General features: G+C 40.0%; 2 protein-coding genes across 3 annotated transcripts in view; both read right to left on the bottom strand.

Annotated features, from left to right (window-relative positions):
- Window positions 1–877: 877 nt before the first annotated feature.
- LOC139108539 (uncharacterized) lies at window positions 878–8,480 on the bottom strand (the record flags this gene model as incomplete). Its single annotated transcript, XM_070666939.1, has 1 exon — window positions 878–8,480. A coding segment is annotated over one exon (3,072 nt), but the record flags the coding sequence as incomplete, so codon positions are not given.
- Ptp36e (protein tyrosine phosphatase 36E) overlaps window positions 8,424–12,668 on the bottom strand; it is a 62,040-nt gene continuing 57,795 nt past the window's right edge. For both annotated transcript variants that reach the window (XM_070666679.1, XM_070666680.1), the window contains exons 8-14: window positions 10,715–10,875; window positions 10,484–10,619; window positions 9,946–10,195; window positions 9,771–9,847; window positions 9,195–9,434; window positions 8,732–9,076; window positions 8,424–8,561 (exon numbers count right to left, since the gene is read on the bottom strand). In XM_070666679.1, coding sequence (XP_070522780.1) covers window positions 8,481–8,561; window positions 8,732–9,076; window positions 9,195–9,434; window positions 9,771–9,847; window positions 9,946–10,195; window positions 10,484–10,619; window positions 10,715–10,875 — 1,290 coding nt within the window. In that variant the 3' untranslated portion in view covers window positions 8,424–8,480. The remainder of the gene's footprint in view (window positions 8,562–8,731; window positions 9,077–9,194; window positions 9,435–9,770; window positions 9,848–9,945; window positions 10,196–10,483; window positions 10,620–10,714; window positions 10,876–12,668) is intronic.

Genomic DNA, 12,668 nt, shown 5'->3' on the forward strand with positions numbered 1-12,668 from the left:
ATATTTTTACGCGTATCTTTCTATTTTTTCAGGTTGAGCATCTCGGATGCGTGGCAACGCCAAACGGCAGCGAGACGCGCGCGAGAAGTTCACAAAACGATGCCGGTAATATGAATGGATTAGCAATCTCCGAGGAGCGATCACGGTAAGTAGTCTTAACAGTGTCCAAGGCATTCAGCGCGAGCAATATTTTTATACGTATTTTTGTATTTTTACAGCTACTGCTTTGACGACCGATTATGATTTTAATTTCGAGCACTTCGGATGTACAACAATGCGAATGGAGATGAGACAGACGCGGTGGTCACTATTCACAAAGCGATGCCCGTAACATGCATCGAGGAGCGATCTTTGAGGAGTAATCATTGTAAGTGCATTAATAAATTTATACACATAATGAGAAAGAAGCACGAGATGATATTTTCGAGACGACAATTTCTCAACTCAAAGTAAATTCTCTCTGAACAAAGAGCGGCAAATAAAATAAAAATTTTAGGCAATTATTAAAACTTTAAAAATTTAATTTTATGCAAATACGGAATTGCATTCTACTTTAAATAAATTTCAAAAGTTATATAAAATTACGAAAAATATTTAACGTTAAATATCCACATTTATTATTATTTTTTTATTAATATATATAATATTTAATATTTTTTAGAAACTGAAAAGTTCTTTTGTCGTCAATCATATAGTAACTTCAGATTATTTCATATAAATAAATATTAATACAGAAATATATGGATAAAAAATATTGTAGTGTTTCAATGATAAATATCTCGATTAGAAAGAAATTAATTACTTTGCCTTTGCAGAATTAAGAAAACTTTTAATAAGAAAAGGGAGTCAATATGTAAAATAATTCATAATTTCCGCGAAATTTTGTACTTGGCTGTAATTTAATCTGTAGTCAGTCACAAGTCGAAGTCGCTTGCAGCTTTTCGCAAGTGAATAATTAATTGCGCGCATTTCATAAAAAAAAAAGGAAAAAAAAAACTGGCGATGAGCCTATTATTTTCAATTGCATTTTCAAACAGCACGTTCGTATTCATTCTGTTCATAGTAGCAATTCTAATGGCTTATTACAATGTGAATTTTATTGACATGAACGTGGTGGACGTCCATCACATATAGAGATACTTATCGCGTACATACACACAGAACAGTCATACACTCACGTCGCCAGTGTTGTGTGCGTGTAGTTGCGTGTAGACGTACGTGTGTATTATACAATACGCATATATGTAATACACGAGTCATAGCGTAACACGTTCAACGTGACGCGGAAAAAGAAAACGAAAAATCGATTAACATTACAATCTCATTGTACCATTTTGCACTATGCTAACGTCTATAAATGTTATTTACGATTTTGGTAAACAGCCTCAGGAATAAACGAGGGAAAGGGGTGGGCGAGGGTGATCAAATCGTTTTTTTTTTCTTCTTCTTTTAAGTAGGCAGAAACCGGCGAGGTTTGTATGTACATACGTGTCCGATTTGCCGCGGTCGTTTGATCCTGAGATTTAATTTCACGGGAGAAAGTCAAACCACGCGATCCACCGCGTCCAATTCCAAACGTATGCGCGAGCCGCGTTAGTTTAGAATTGATTCGAGTATTAGCTAACTTGTACATTTCATTTCGCCACTGTTTCTCACTCCGACACCTTTCAGCTCGTTGGCGCCGAGGACTTCGCGTTCCACATTCATCGTCTAAAGTAACAGTCTCTTCCTTGGAGGATTTTCCCATGTTTGAAACGGAGCTTTATATATAGGAACAGAGTTATATACGTATGTGTGTGTGCGTGTAAAATTTTTTTTTCCTTAATTATACTACATTTCGAAGTAGCGATGAAACATTCGAATAACCGGTACTCCGAGGGAAAATTAATCCAAGCGATTCTTTGCGTTTGAATGCTAAATCTCGCCCGCGAGAACACAAATTTTTTTTCTTTCGTAACATTAACGTTACAATATAACCGCGTTTTTTTTGTTACAGCGTCGTAGCATGAGGACGACAGTGCACGTGTTTTGCATTCACATCTTCGCATGGACAGCCGAAAGGGTGGACGGATAGCTGCCGCGGCGTTTCAGGGAGGGAATTAAGGTAAGTTCTCTTTTAAATTTAAAACGAGAGTGGACGAGTTTTGCCCTCCGATTACAAAGCGAACCCTGTCTCACCATGTGTCTGGTATTGCACCGGTCGAAAATATTATTTACACTATTGCGGTTTTGCACGATTAAGGAGGATCACGAGCTTTAAATTTAACTATCAAATAAAAACAAGCAATCGAATGTTCATAATCCTTATTATCGCGTATAAAAGTATTAATTATAAATATAATGAGCGTTATATATTTTGAGATTTATCTAAACATTTCCGTTGTGTGTAAATTGGAAAAAGTAATTACGCGAGTTGAAGAATAGGCGTGCAATTATATCTTACGCCGTTAATCATACAAACGGGAAGCATTAAATTATTAAAATCGTTAATTAGGTAACAATAATCTTACCGGCGTATCAGTAGATCTGCTTGTTTTGAATTAATTAAATTAACCGCGCGGAGAAAATTAGCGGATCGTGATCTTCCTCACTACGCGCAACATTGCTCTAGATGCGTGTTGTATCGTCGCGACACATCCCGATCGTACGCACATAGAATATATGCAAAATCCTAGCCGGGTATGCACATCACTTACTTCGTACACGCGCGTAACACCTTACTTACATACACGTAACGAACGCAATTGCACAGAGAGAACGCGCGTACATACATCCGCACACACAGACGCACAACGTGTACATATAAAAGTAACTTCTTCGTAACATACAATAAATTTTTCTTTGGCACATTTTATCAACTGTTGGATCCATACAATTACGTCTGATTAAGTACGCGCATCCATGTATACAGAAGATGCGCTTGACAACGTACCCGACGCGATAGAACGGATCGAGATGACCAGAAAAAATCCCGTGTGTTTTTTCAACGTTTACAATAATAATTGAGATACGTACTTCTTTAAGGATTATTCTGCTCACCTTTATCCGTTCGACTTTCTCACGTTATCGAGGACATCCTCGTATACTTGTAGCTTATATTAATCTTTAATATTCGCCGAATGCATATAACGTCGGTCCAGATGCATTTAGTCTCGTCACAAAATCCTTTGTGCTTTTATTCTACGGACGTAATATATTTGGGACTTGGAGAGAGCTTAGTATTTCGAGACGAAACACATTTAATCTCGTTATTTGAGGGAGCTTGTATCGGATTAAAACATAGAAACGTGCTCCGGTCCGACAGATTTATGAAAGTACCAACGTTATCAGTTATTACAGCGTAGTTATTACAGTAGAGAGAAAGAGAGACAGAGAGAAACATTAAGCTTTAGAAAGCACTAATTTATGAGGTAAGAGTGCATCCACACCGACATTATTAATTCCATATCACTCAAATATCTCACCAATAATACGTATTTTACGTATAACTATATATATATCTACATTCAAATGTACTTTCCGCATAAACAATTTTAGTGCGTTGTCGATCCTATCTATCTCTAAAAAATTATATAAGAGGAACGCGATTAATCTGCATTATTTATACATATATGTATAAGTTTTATGCCGCTAAAACGTTAAGTGCTGCGCCGAACGAAGAGCAGGCTTGGCAGGCGCACGCATCTGCGTGGGAATCGCACTCTCTTGAGCTCGCAATTTTCTTCCAAACTTAACGACGAATCTTAAATTTCTTCTTTCAATTAAAAATTATTTTTCTAATATATATATATATATTTTAATTAAAGATTTATCTCAGACGCGTGCTAACTGCGCTAGAAGTTACGTAGGATCGAAATTTGCAAAAATGATACGCAGATTTAAAAGTCTGAGAATTGCGAGATCCTCTTTCTCGCAATATTGCGAGGGTTTTTATTTAAAAAAATGAAGAGGAGAGAATTGCGATTTCTCTTAATGAGAACGCGACTCCGTGGACCCATTCAGAAAATCCGGCGCGCAGTCGGAATTAAATCATCGATTAGGACTTCTTCGCGTATGTTTGTTCTCTCTTTGTTTTAAATAATATATATCCACATGAACAAGGCACTCTCTGCTCGACAGAAAGGTTTCTCTTCGCCGGATCCCGTAAATTCGCACATCGAGTAAAAAGTCTCTACAGCCGTATCGAGCTTTCGTATTCATTTCGGGCCATCTCCTTCCTCGAAAACGTCGAGTAAAAAATGGTCGGGGTGCACTTTAGAATATTTCGATAGGAGCTTTCGCACGTCCCGTATTTCGTTGCGCCGAAAACTCCGGAATTAGGCTCTAAGCTGGACAGATCCTTTTTGTAAAGCTGCTGAGTTTTTTTTTCTTTTTCTTTTTTTTTTTGTTCTGAGACCACATAATGACATTTTTCCTTCAATTTTCTTCTTCATCTCTCAACGGTCGCATAATCAAAGTTTATTATACTTTCGACAGGATGTTATTTTATTTGATCAATAGAATATTAGTAATATCTTTATATTATGCAATAGAGCGAAACAAAATGGCATCTATTATATGTGTATTTTCAAATTTTTCCTGTTTCGCTTGTTACTTGTTATCATATTTTTTATCGGTGTCTTTCAGAGAAAACCTCTAAAAATGCCACGGGAATAATTTGAAAGCTAGATCGCCGTATTTAACAGATGCCATTATTATATTCGCTTATACAAAGTAGAACTAGAAATGTCTACTGCCGTTTATTTGCACGATTAATTTTGACTAATTAAAAACTAATATCAAGAGTGTACAAAGTCATCTTAGGACGAGCATCGTGTCAGAAAAATATCCGTTTACCGCGAATTTATTGAGACATTTTTGTCCTACTAGGCGAGTTATTGACAAGATTTTAATTATTAATTTGCTCGATCTCAGAAGCAACTCAATAATGTTCGTACCGAACGAAGACAGACGCGACTGCTATTGTGAATTATTCAGCTTAATTGTTTCAGCATATACAATATATTTTTATAATAATTTATGACGAGTATTCTCATTTTTTTTTTATCGATACATAATCATAAAATCCAGATTAGACATCTGCTATTTATACAGTATTTTGCTTCAATTTTTTTTATTTTTTATAAAAAAAATATATATTAAAAATTATGTTCGATGCGGTTATATACTTGGCAAACGAACACAGCAACCGCGAACGTTCGTCGGTGATGTGTGTTATTTTCGTAGCGATTTAATTGTTTGTGAATGTTTGCGTTCGGTATTGATTCGCTAAATGTATATATATTTTAATATGATGCCAAAAGAATTAAGATCGAAACGGAATTTGCAACGTTATTCGCGCATCTTCTTACGGTACGAACATGAACTAGCGCCAAAGAGAATCTCGCCCACGGGCAGGTCGACGTGCGTTATAAAGGGAAGCACTTGGTCCGTTTCTGAGCAACGACCGATCGGCAGTCGACCTTAGAACCGAGGGTGAAGTTCTCTGGCTTGACGGTCTCTTCGACGGAAATTTTGCCGAGTCGCTTCTTAACGCGGAATGGTGTCGATCGGGGCGATATGATCTCGTAGAGATCGCTAGTTCGTCCTTGGACATCTCCTTTGGGACTACTGATTTTTTGATCGATGGGTATGGCGATGTCCACTTCGGCATAGTGATTGTGAATGGGCTTTTTCGGTTGTTCTTCCTCCGTTGGTTCGTCGATTAAATCTTTCTTGTTCGTCTCCTCGGACGGAGAATTGAAGACGCTTGAGGAACAGCTCTTGGAGTCGCAAATTAACGCCATGTCGGGATAATCGTCGGTGTCCCCGGTTTCGGACGGCAGATCCCTCGCAGAGGCCAAAGAAATTGCTCTGGCTTCCGGTTTCTGAGGCTTTTCTTCATCGGCGTAATCCAACGACAAACACTTTTTTTCAAATAGAGCTGGCGCGGGTGATTTCAGATCGGTTTTCGTCTCGTTGTTCTCTTTGTTTTCTTTAACCTTCTGATTTAAAGTAATTTTACCCTCTTCTGTGGTCTCTAGTGAGTTAATTATCCTCGACGGACGTCGCACGCTGTTCTCGCGCTCTACAGAGAGACAGAACTCCTTGTCTGTTAATAAAATGCGCTTCGGCATTCGCTCCGGTTTTTGGTCAAGATCCAGATCCTTCTCCCAAGACGGAGTCTTCAACAAGCTCTTCACTTTGCGCAATTCTGTCAATAAATCCATAGTTTCTTGCGATGGTTCGTGAAAAATTCGCCTCTTCGGCCGTCTAATAGATGCGTTTGTATCCGACTCTTGATCGGAATGATCGATTCCCTCCTGCTTTCTTAAAATAGATCTCACCGTACCCTCTTGACTTTGATCTCGCTTATTTACGGTAGTCCCGTTTGCATTTGTGTTAATCGATAAAACATTTTCTATCGTGGATATGCTCTTTGTTAAATCAAGGTCGCCCGGTAAAAGATTTAGCCTGTCTTGTCGACTTATTGCTCCTGCCATGGCTCGAGTGCGCCGCTTGAAAGCTGCATAAGTTTCCATGGGTATTTCTTGTAGTCTGAATTTGTCTTGCAATTGTTTGAACGTTTCTTTAGTATATTCTCGAGTTGCCAGCGAATCTTCCGACGAGATCTCTCGCGTTCTTCCAATGTTGTCGGTACGAGCGGCGGTGACAAAAGATAGAGCATCTTTCGCCAAAAGATTATCCGAGGAGATGCCCCGTCTTTCAAACTGGTTGTATTTAATTGACCTGCGTGTATTTTCAACCGTCTTGATGCCTTCGATATTCGATTTCCTAGCCTTCGTCGGAGAAAGTGTTCCTCTTTCGTTATTTCTCGACTCGATTTCAGGAGAAACTCTCGATATCGGCCTCTTCGTAGGCGAGTTCGGCGTGCTGTCGTCGCTGCGAACTACCTCGTGAGAACCTTGAAACATCCTGCGGCGAATCATAGTAGCCGATTCTTTTTTCATTCGTTGCGCTTTCCGTGGCGAGTTATTCCAGCTGTTAGTTTCACCTGGTGAATTCAAGCATGTGGTGGACGAAGATATAATTTCCTCGCTCGTGGTTACGCGACACTTCAGCAATTCGGCGGTTACGCTGGTCGGTCGCTTTTCTAATTCTTGCCGCGATTCTGTTCGTTCGTCGCTGTTGTCCGTCGGTAAAGAGCTCGGGCCTGAATCCAGTACATCTTCCAGAGACGTCTCGTGTGTGTTCTGTTCCTTGGGTGGTACGGTGGACTCTAAATCCTCCGTTTCGAACGAGTACATTTTCTGCAAGAACTCCTTGCCCGAACGTCTTCTTTCGAAGGTTGTCGTTGCCATTTGTGAGCTCTTTACAGGCTTGCGATGCGCTCTTTCCAGACGGAGAGTATTAAGAGTTTCTTCTGGTATTTCATTAACGTTTTCAACATCTTCTTCGATGGCTATCTGATCAATTTCGTGCCTGATATTATTCTTTGTTCCGTCATGGTTTTTCATCGCGTCGTTCGTCCTCGTCCTGAGCTCGTTCTTGCGTTCGTTACGCGGTGTTTCGAAAACAAATTTGTCTAGAGTCTTGGACGAACCGATCTTGTCCAGGAATGGCCTCTCCACGGCTTTGCTGGGTCCGATTTTTTCCAGATAAGGTTTACCGATAATTCTCGGCGTTAGTTTTGCAAAGAATGGTCGGTCCTCCGTTTTTGAAATGCCGATCTTCCTGAGGAACGGTCTCTTTTTCTCTTTTTCTTTGGTAACTTCGACCGAGCGCTCGCTTAGTCGATCGTTGCTATAATTTGACGAATTGTCGCTACTTTTAGAACGGGCTCGTTTGCTTCGTGTCGCATACGGCGTAAGCGGTGTTCTGGGCGTTCTCGGGGTGAGAGAAGGGCTTGGTTCCACGTTTGGACAGGTTTCATCTAGTAATGCCATCGCAGTCTTCAAATCCATGCAGGCTTTTCGTGGCATCGTCGACATTGTTGGCTTCGGAAATTCGCTCTCAATACTGCTGTTCCTAGTCGAGTTCAAATCCGATCTACCATCTCTGCCATCGACGTACGAGTACGAGGGATACGAGCTCCGATCGCCCAGCGGTCCCGGCGACGTATCGGTCGTTGGATAATCTTCCAGGTACCATGGTGTCACGCCGAGATCCTCCGGTCGCGTGATAGGACTCTGCGGTGTCACTGTGCCTTTACTGACGGCGCCTCTTCCACCAGCGGTCTGTTGCAATTGCTGCTGCTGCTGCTGTTGTTGCTCTTGCTGACTCTGCTCTGTGCCACTTGACGAGTGTCCCGTTCCATCGCTAATCGACACTTCGTTCGAGATGCGGTTAATTAGTGGCCTACGATAGGTGGAACAGGTAGCGAAATGCGGCGGCGCTGGTCTAGCAGTCTCCACGATGATGCGACCTTGGGCACAAGGTACCACTGGTTCTCCATCCGCCGGTGCCTCCTCCGGGGTCAACGGTAGCGCTGCTCCGCGACCGAATTCGATGAACCATAGCTCGTCCCTCAACTCGTATTCTCACTTCTTTTCGTTCATATCTTTATTCAAGTAGTGCAGTACATAGTGCAGAACCAGATCGTAGCAGTACTTGTATTCCGTCTGAAAAAAAATATTTTTTTCGTATATCTCGTTTTATTTTTTTCTATTTAAATCCGAACATTTATAATAAAAAAAATATAGTTGCAAAAATATCTATAATAATTCGATAAACGGATATAAAATTTTGAAAATGTTACATCGCGATTTTTTTATAATTTAATAAGTTATACCATGTTTTCCACAAGCTGAGGCCTGTGTCTGCGCACAGTTTTGACGGCTTGGAAAATGTCTACTTCTCCGTGTTGAATGACTTGTTCTATGCATGCATTGGCGGCACAATAGACCCCGCAACGACTTCTGCCATCGGGCGAGACCACAGCTACTGGTCCATAATCCGTTCGTTGCCTCCATCTCTCAACCATATTCATGAGCTCTACTAAACTATTTGTGGAGGTGGGCACTTTGTGGCCCATTGGCCAGCAAGTCAATTGAAATAGTTGCACGGTCTTCGGTGGTGCCTTCACCCCTGCCATCAATTCCGTCAATGAGACGATTTTTTTATTTATCCTAAAAACCTGAAAAATATATTTTAAAAATGTATTTCTTAAATCTGTAGATTTAATATATTTTTTCTCGCAAAGATTTAAAATTTATAACTCTCGACTAGTTACGTGGATTAGACAAAGCTCTCACCCAAGTTTTTATATTAGTGTAGTGATTGTGGCTAATGTGGTCAATCGTAAACACAGGCCCATATTTTTTGGAATGTCTTCCTTCCGGCCAGAAGCTAGGAAAATTCGTAGATCCCTGAGGTGGCACGCACAGCACTACTACCGCGGCGCATTCGTAGTCGTAAACTAGGGACCAAAATTCACCACACGTGTGTCGAAGGGGCCATTCCGTTACAATATATTCTCTCGGCTTCGTGTAACCCTGCACAGCATGATAAGGATTAATTTTCTTTGATAGAATTTAACACCGATTGCCGAACGTATCGCGAAAAACCGTCACATATACATTTCCGATTTGCAAAGTTCTTTATATTTTTAACATTTATTAATCTGAATTAAAATATTATTATTTTTTTTAATATACGATACGAGACATGGTATATTAAATTTTAATAAATTATCTGCATTAAAACATTTTTTTTTTTAAACCCTAGAATCAATTGTCGCGTTAATTATTATCGCGTATATTTTGTAGAAATTTTGTTACAGTTCGTAGTTAAATTAGAAAATTAGGTGAAGTAATCTGTTGTTGACTTACATCGACAAAGACGGCGTTAATGTAGTCTGTGAAACTGTTGCCCTGAAAGCTAGTGAGGTACGGTCGAAAGTTGTCCGCTGTAACAAAGGAGGAGATTGATTTGTGCGGTGTGGAAAAGCTATTTGTCGAAAGCTTTCCCAGTCGCGCAAGTCGAAACAGCGGAGTTTAAACTCACGTGGAACTACCAGAACGTCTCTATTCTTCTCTCTGTTATCAGCCCTGTGTCCGCCGGCGCAATCGCCAATTGTGAAACGCGGTGTCTGCTTGCAAATCTGCTGATACTCTCGTTGGTATTCGTTCATCTTAGTTATCGGGTTCTTTATGCTCTTCTGCTTTAGACGTTGCGATAATTCGGCTACGGGAAACCACGATGTACCACACACAACAAATTCCTCGAGAGTATCGTACACAAATTTGTATTGTTCCTAAAAAAATAGCAGCGTGTATTAAATTATCAAAATTATCAAACTGCATTAACGATTAATTTTCGAAAGATTATTAGAAAATGATTCAAAACTCAGGACTTATTATTACAACAATTAAACAAATATAATTATCAAAATAATTTAAATTCGATAAAAAAGAAAAAAGAAAATTAATTTTCATATTATATTACATTATATAATTTTAACAGAAAAAAAAATATAGAAAATGTAACTTTAAATCAACACATTTGAACGAGGGTTACTCTTATATTATTTAAGCGCTCGTACCGAATTTTCTATGAGTCCTCTTCTACTTTGCCTTAGCTTTTTCAAGTAGCCAAACACATCGAACGCGTCTTCCTCTTCGGCCAGTTCCATGTTCGCGTCGATCGCTAAATATACTCCCGATCGTCCACCGCCATCGCTTTATGTCGCAAGCAAATAAATTTATTATCTCATTAGTGACGCCCCGCTCGCGTTTACATAAATAATCGCAATTTGCAAGGAGAGTGCTCTTACTTGCAGTGAACGACCATAGGTCCAGATTCGTTCTTTATCGTTGATCCCACTACTGCTCGAACGCGCCGTCTAAATTCCAGCACCGCGTTTCCGAAGGGACACGTGTGCGAGTGCCATTCTGTGTAATGAAATTGCAACAGCGTCCTTTCCTCCGTAATCTCCTGAAAATGTTTGTGCATAATAGGATTACAACGCAACTCATTCCACAGTAACAATCGTTTCCTCATTCGTATAGTTTCGATATCGTTTCTATTTATTTATTTATTTTTTTTTAATTCTTTTTTTATCGCGTTGTCGAAATCGTCCGGAACACGTGCGCGGGATCAAGCGCTTCGAGATTTATGGTCGGTGCTGAAATGCAGAAAATCGCTGCCTAACAAACTAGAGAAGAGCGCCGGTCGTCGGCAAATTATTTTCCGGCCGTGAGATTCTCCCCCGGTATTGTTATCCCAACAATGCCGCTTTAAGCTCGACAATTGCAGTCGCATCTTGCGCTGTCCGGTCCGCGTTGTACATCGGGTGGGGTTCTGTAACGTCTCAGCTTCTGCTTTGCTATTCCCGGAATGGGGTTACGAAGCTCCTCTCTTCTATATTAAATTTTGCTTAGCCAGTGAATTTCAAAAGTAATTACGCCGTTACGTTTACGTGCAATAGGACAGCGGTGCATGCGATAGTTCCGTACCGATAATGATCTCCCGTTGAAAACTGCTGAAACGCGAGATAAACGACCGACTTTAACGAGATGTCACGTATTGACACTCGTCTCATAGCGAGTTATATTGTATTGCCCGATTGTGTAAGTCACTCTTTTTAACAATGACACGCGACGAACAAACGCGTTTATGATCAACCGATTACATTTTCAAAAACCGATTAATATATTTGTCTAATCAGATCTCGGTATTCATACGTACCTATTACGTTACACATAAAATATATTTTATTGTGCAAAAATGAAAAAGGGACAAACATTTTATCGTATACGGGAGAAAGACCACCTCTTTTACAACTGAGCTTAAAAAGTATGTAGACGGAGGTTTAAAAACCGCAGATAAACAGAAAGAAAGAGAGAGAGAGAAAGAGACATTAATGTTAAGAAATAGCTTTAAAGTCTGAGACTCTCTTTAGATAACGGGGAAAAAAAGTTGAACGAGAAAAGGACTAGCTAAGTAACGATGCCGGTGGAATCAGATCACAAAGCATGCGGCTCGGAAGAGCTTTAGAAAGTCCCTGCAATTGTCGTTTCTCGTTCACGCAGATAAAAGTGCAATTAAATTAGCCGTTCGCGTAATAGCTTCTCGTGCAAACTTATCCTCGTTCATATCGCGAGTTTGTACCGCCATTTCGCATTCGGGTGACGTCTACTAGCTGATACGATCTACATATATTATACATATATTTAATTTAGTTAACTTTTCCCGCTAACTTTGTTTCTCCCGTCATTTTTCGTTTTACTTGTTCTCAACGACAGGACTAGGGCAAACGTTCAAGTTGATCATCGAGCGCGTTATTCGCCGACTTTTGATTACCATATATTGTAATTACACGCGCCTCTCACAGTAATTACGCCGAAATGTTTTCTCACATAAAAGGAGATAATTCTTGCCCGTTCGCGGCGATCCCCCGTTGATTTGACACCCCTCGCAAGACCCTCTGATTTATTCGAACTTCGATATACACGAAATGTTCGAACGATGTCGCGGTGGATTTACGTCATTCTGCTACGGTGACAAATGGTGGATATCACATATTTTTCAACTTTATACAAATTCGGGACGAGTACTGGAATTACTGAATTGTCGATCTATCAGCGCGAATATTTGCGCTTTCTCGAAAATATTGAATTTATTTGTTTCGCACACGCTACATACAGTTTCTATATATGTCGAAAGTTATTATATCCGGAATACGCAAGTGTATTTTAAAAAAGAATGTAAAGTTTGTTTTGTCTTTT

Source organism: Cardiocondyla obscurior, linkage group LG15, assembly GCF_019399895.1.
Source record: "Cardiocondyla obscurior isolate alpha-2009 linkage group LG15, Cobs3.1, whole genome shotgun sequence".
NCBI lineage: Eukaryota > Metazoa > Arthropoda > Insecta > Hymenoptera > Formicidae > Cardiocondyla > Cardiocondyla obscurior.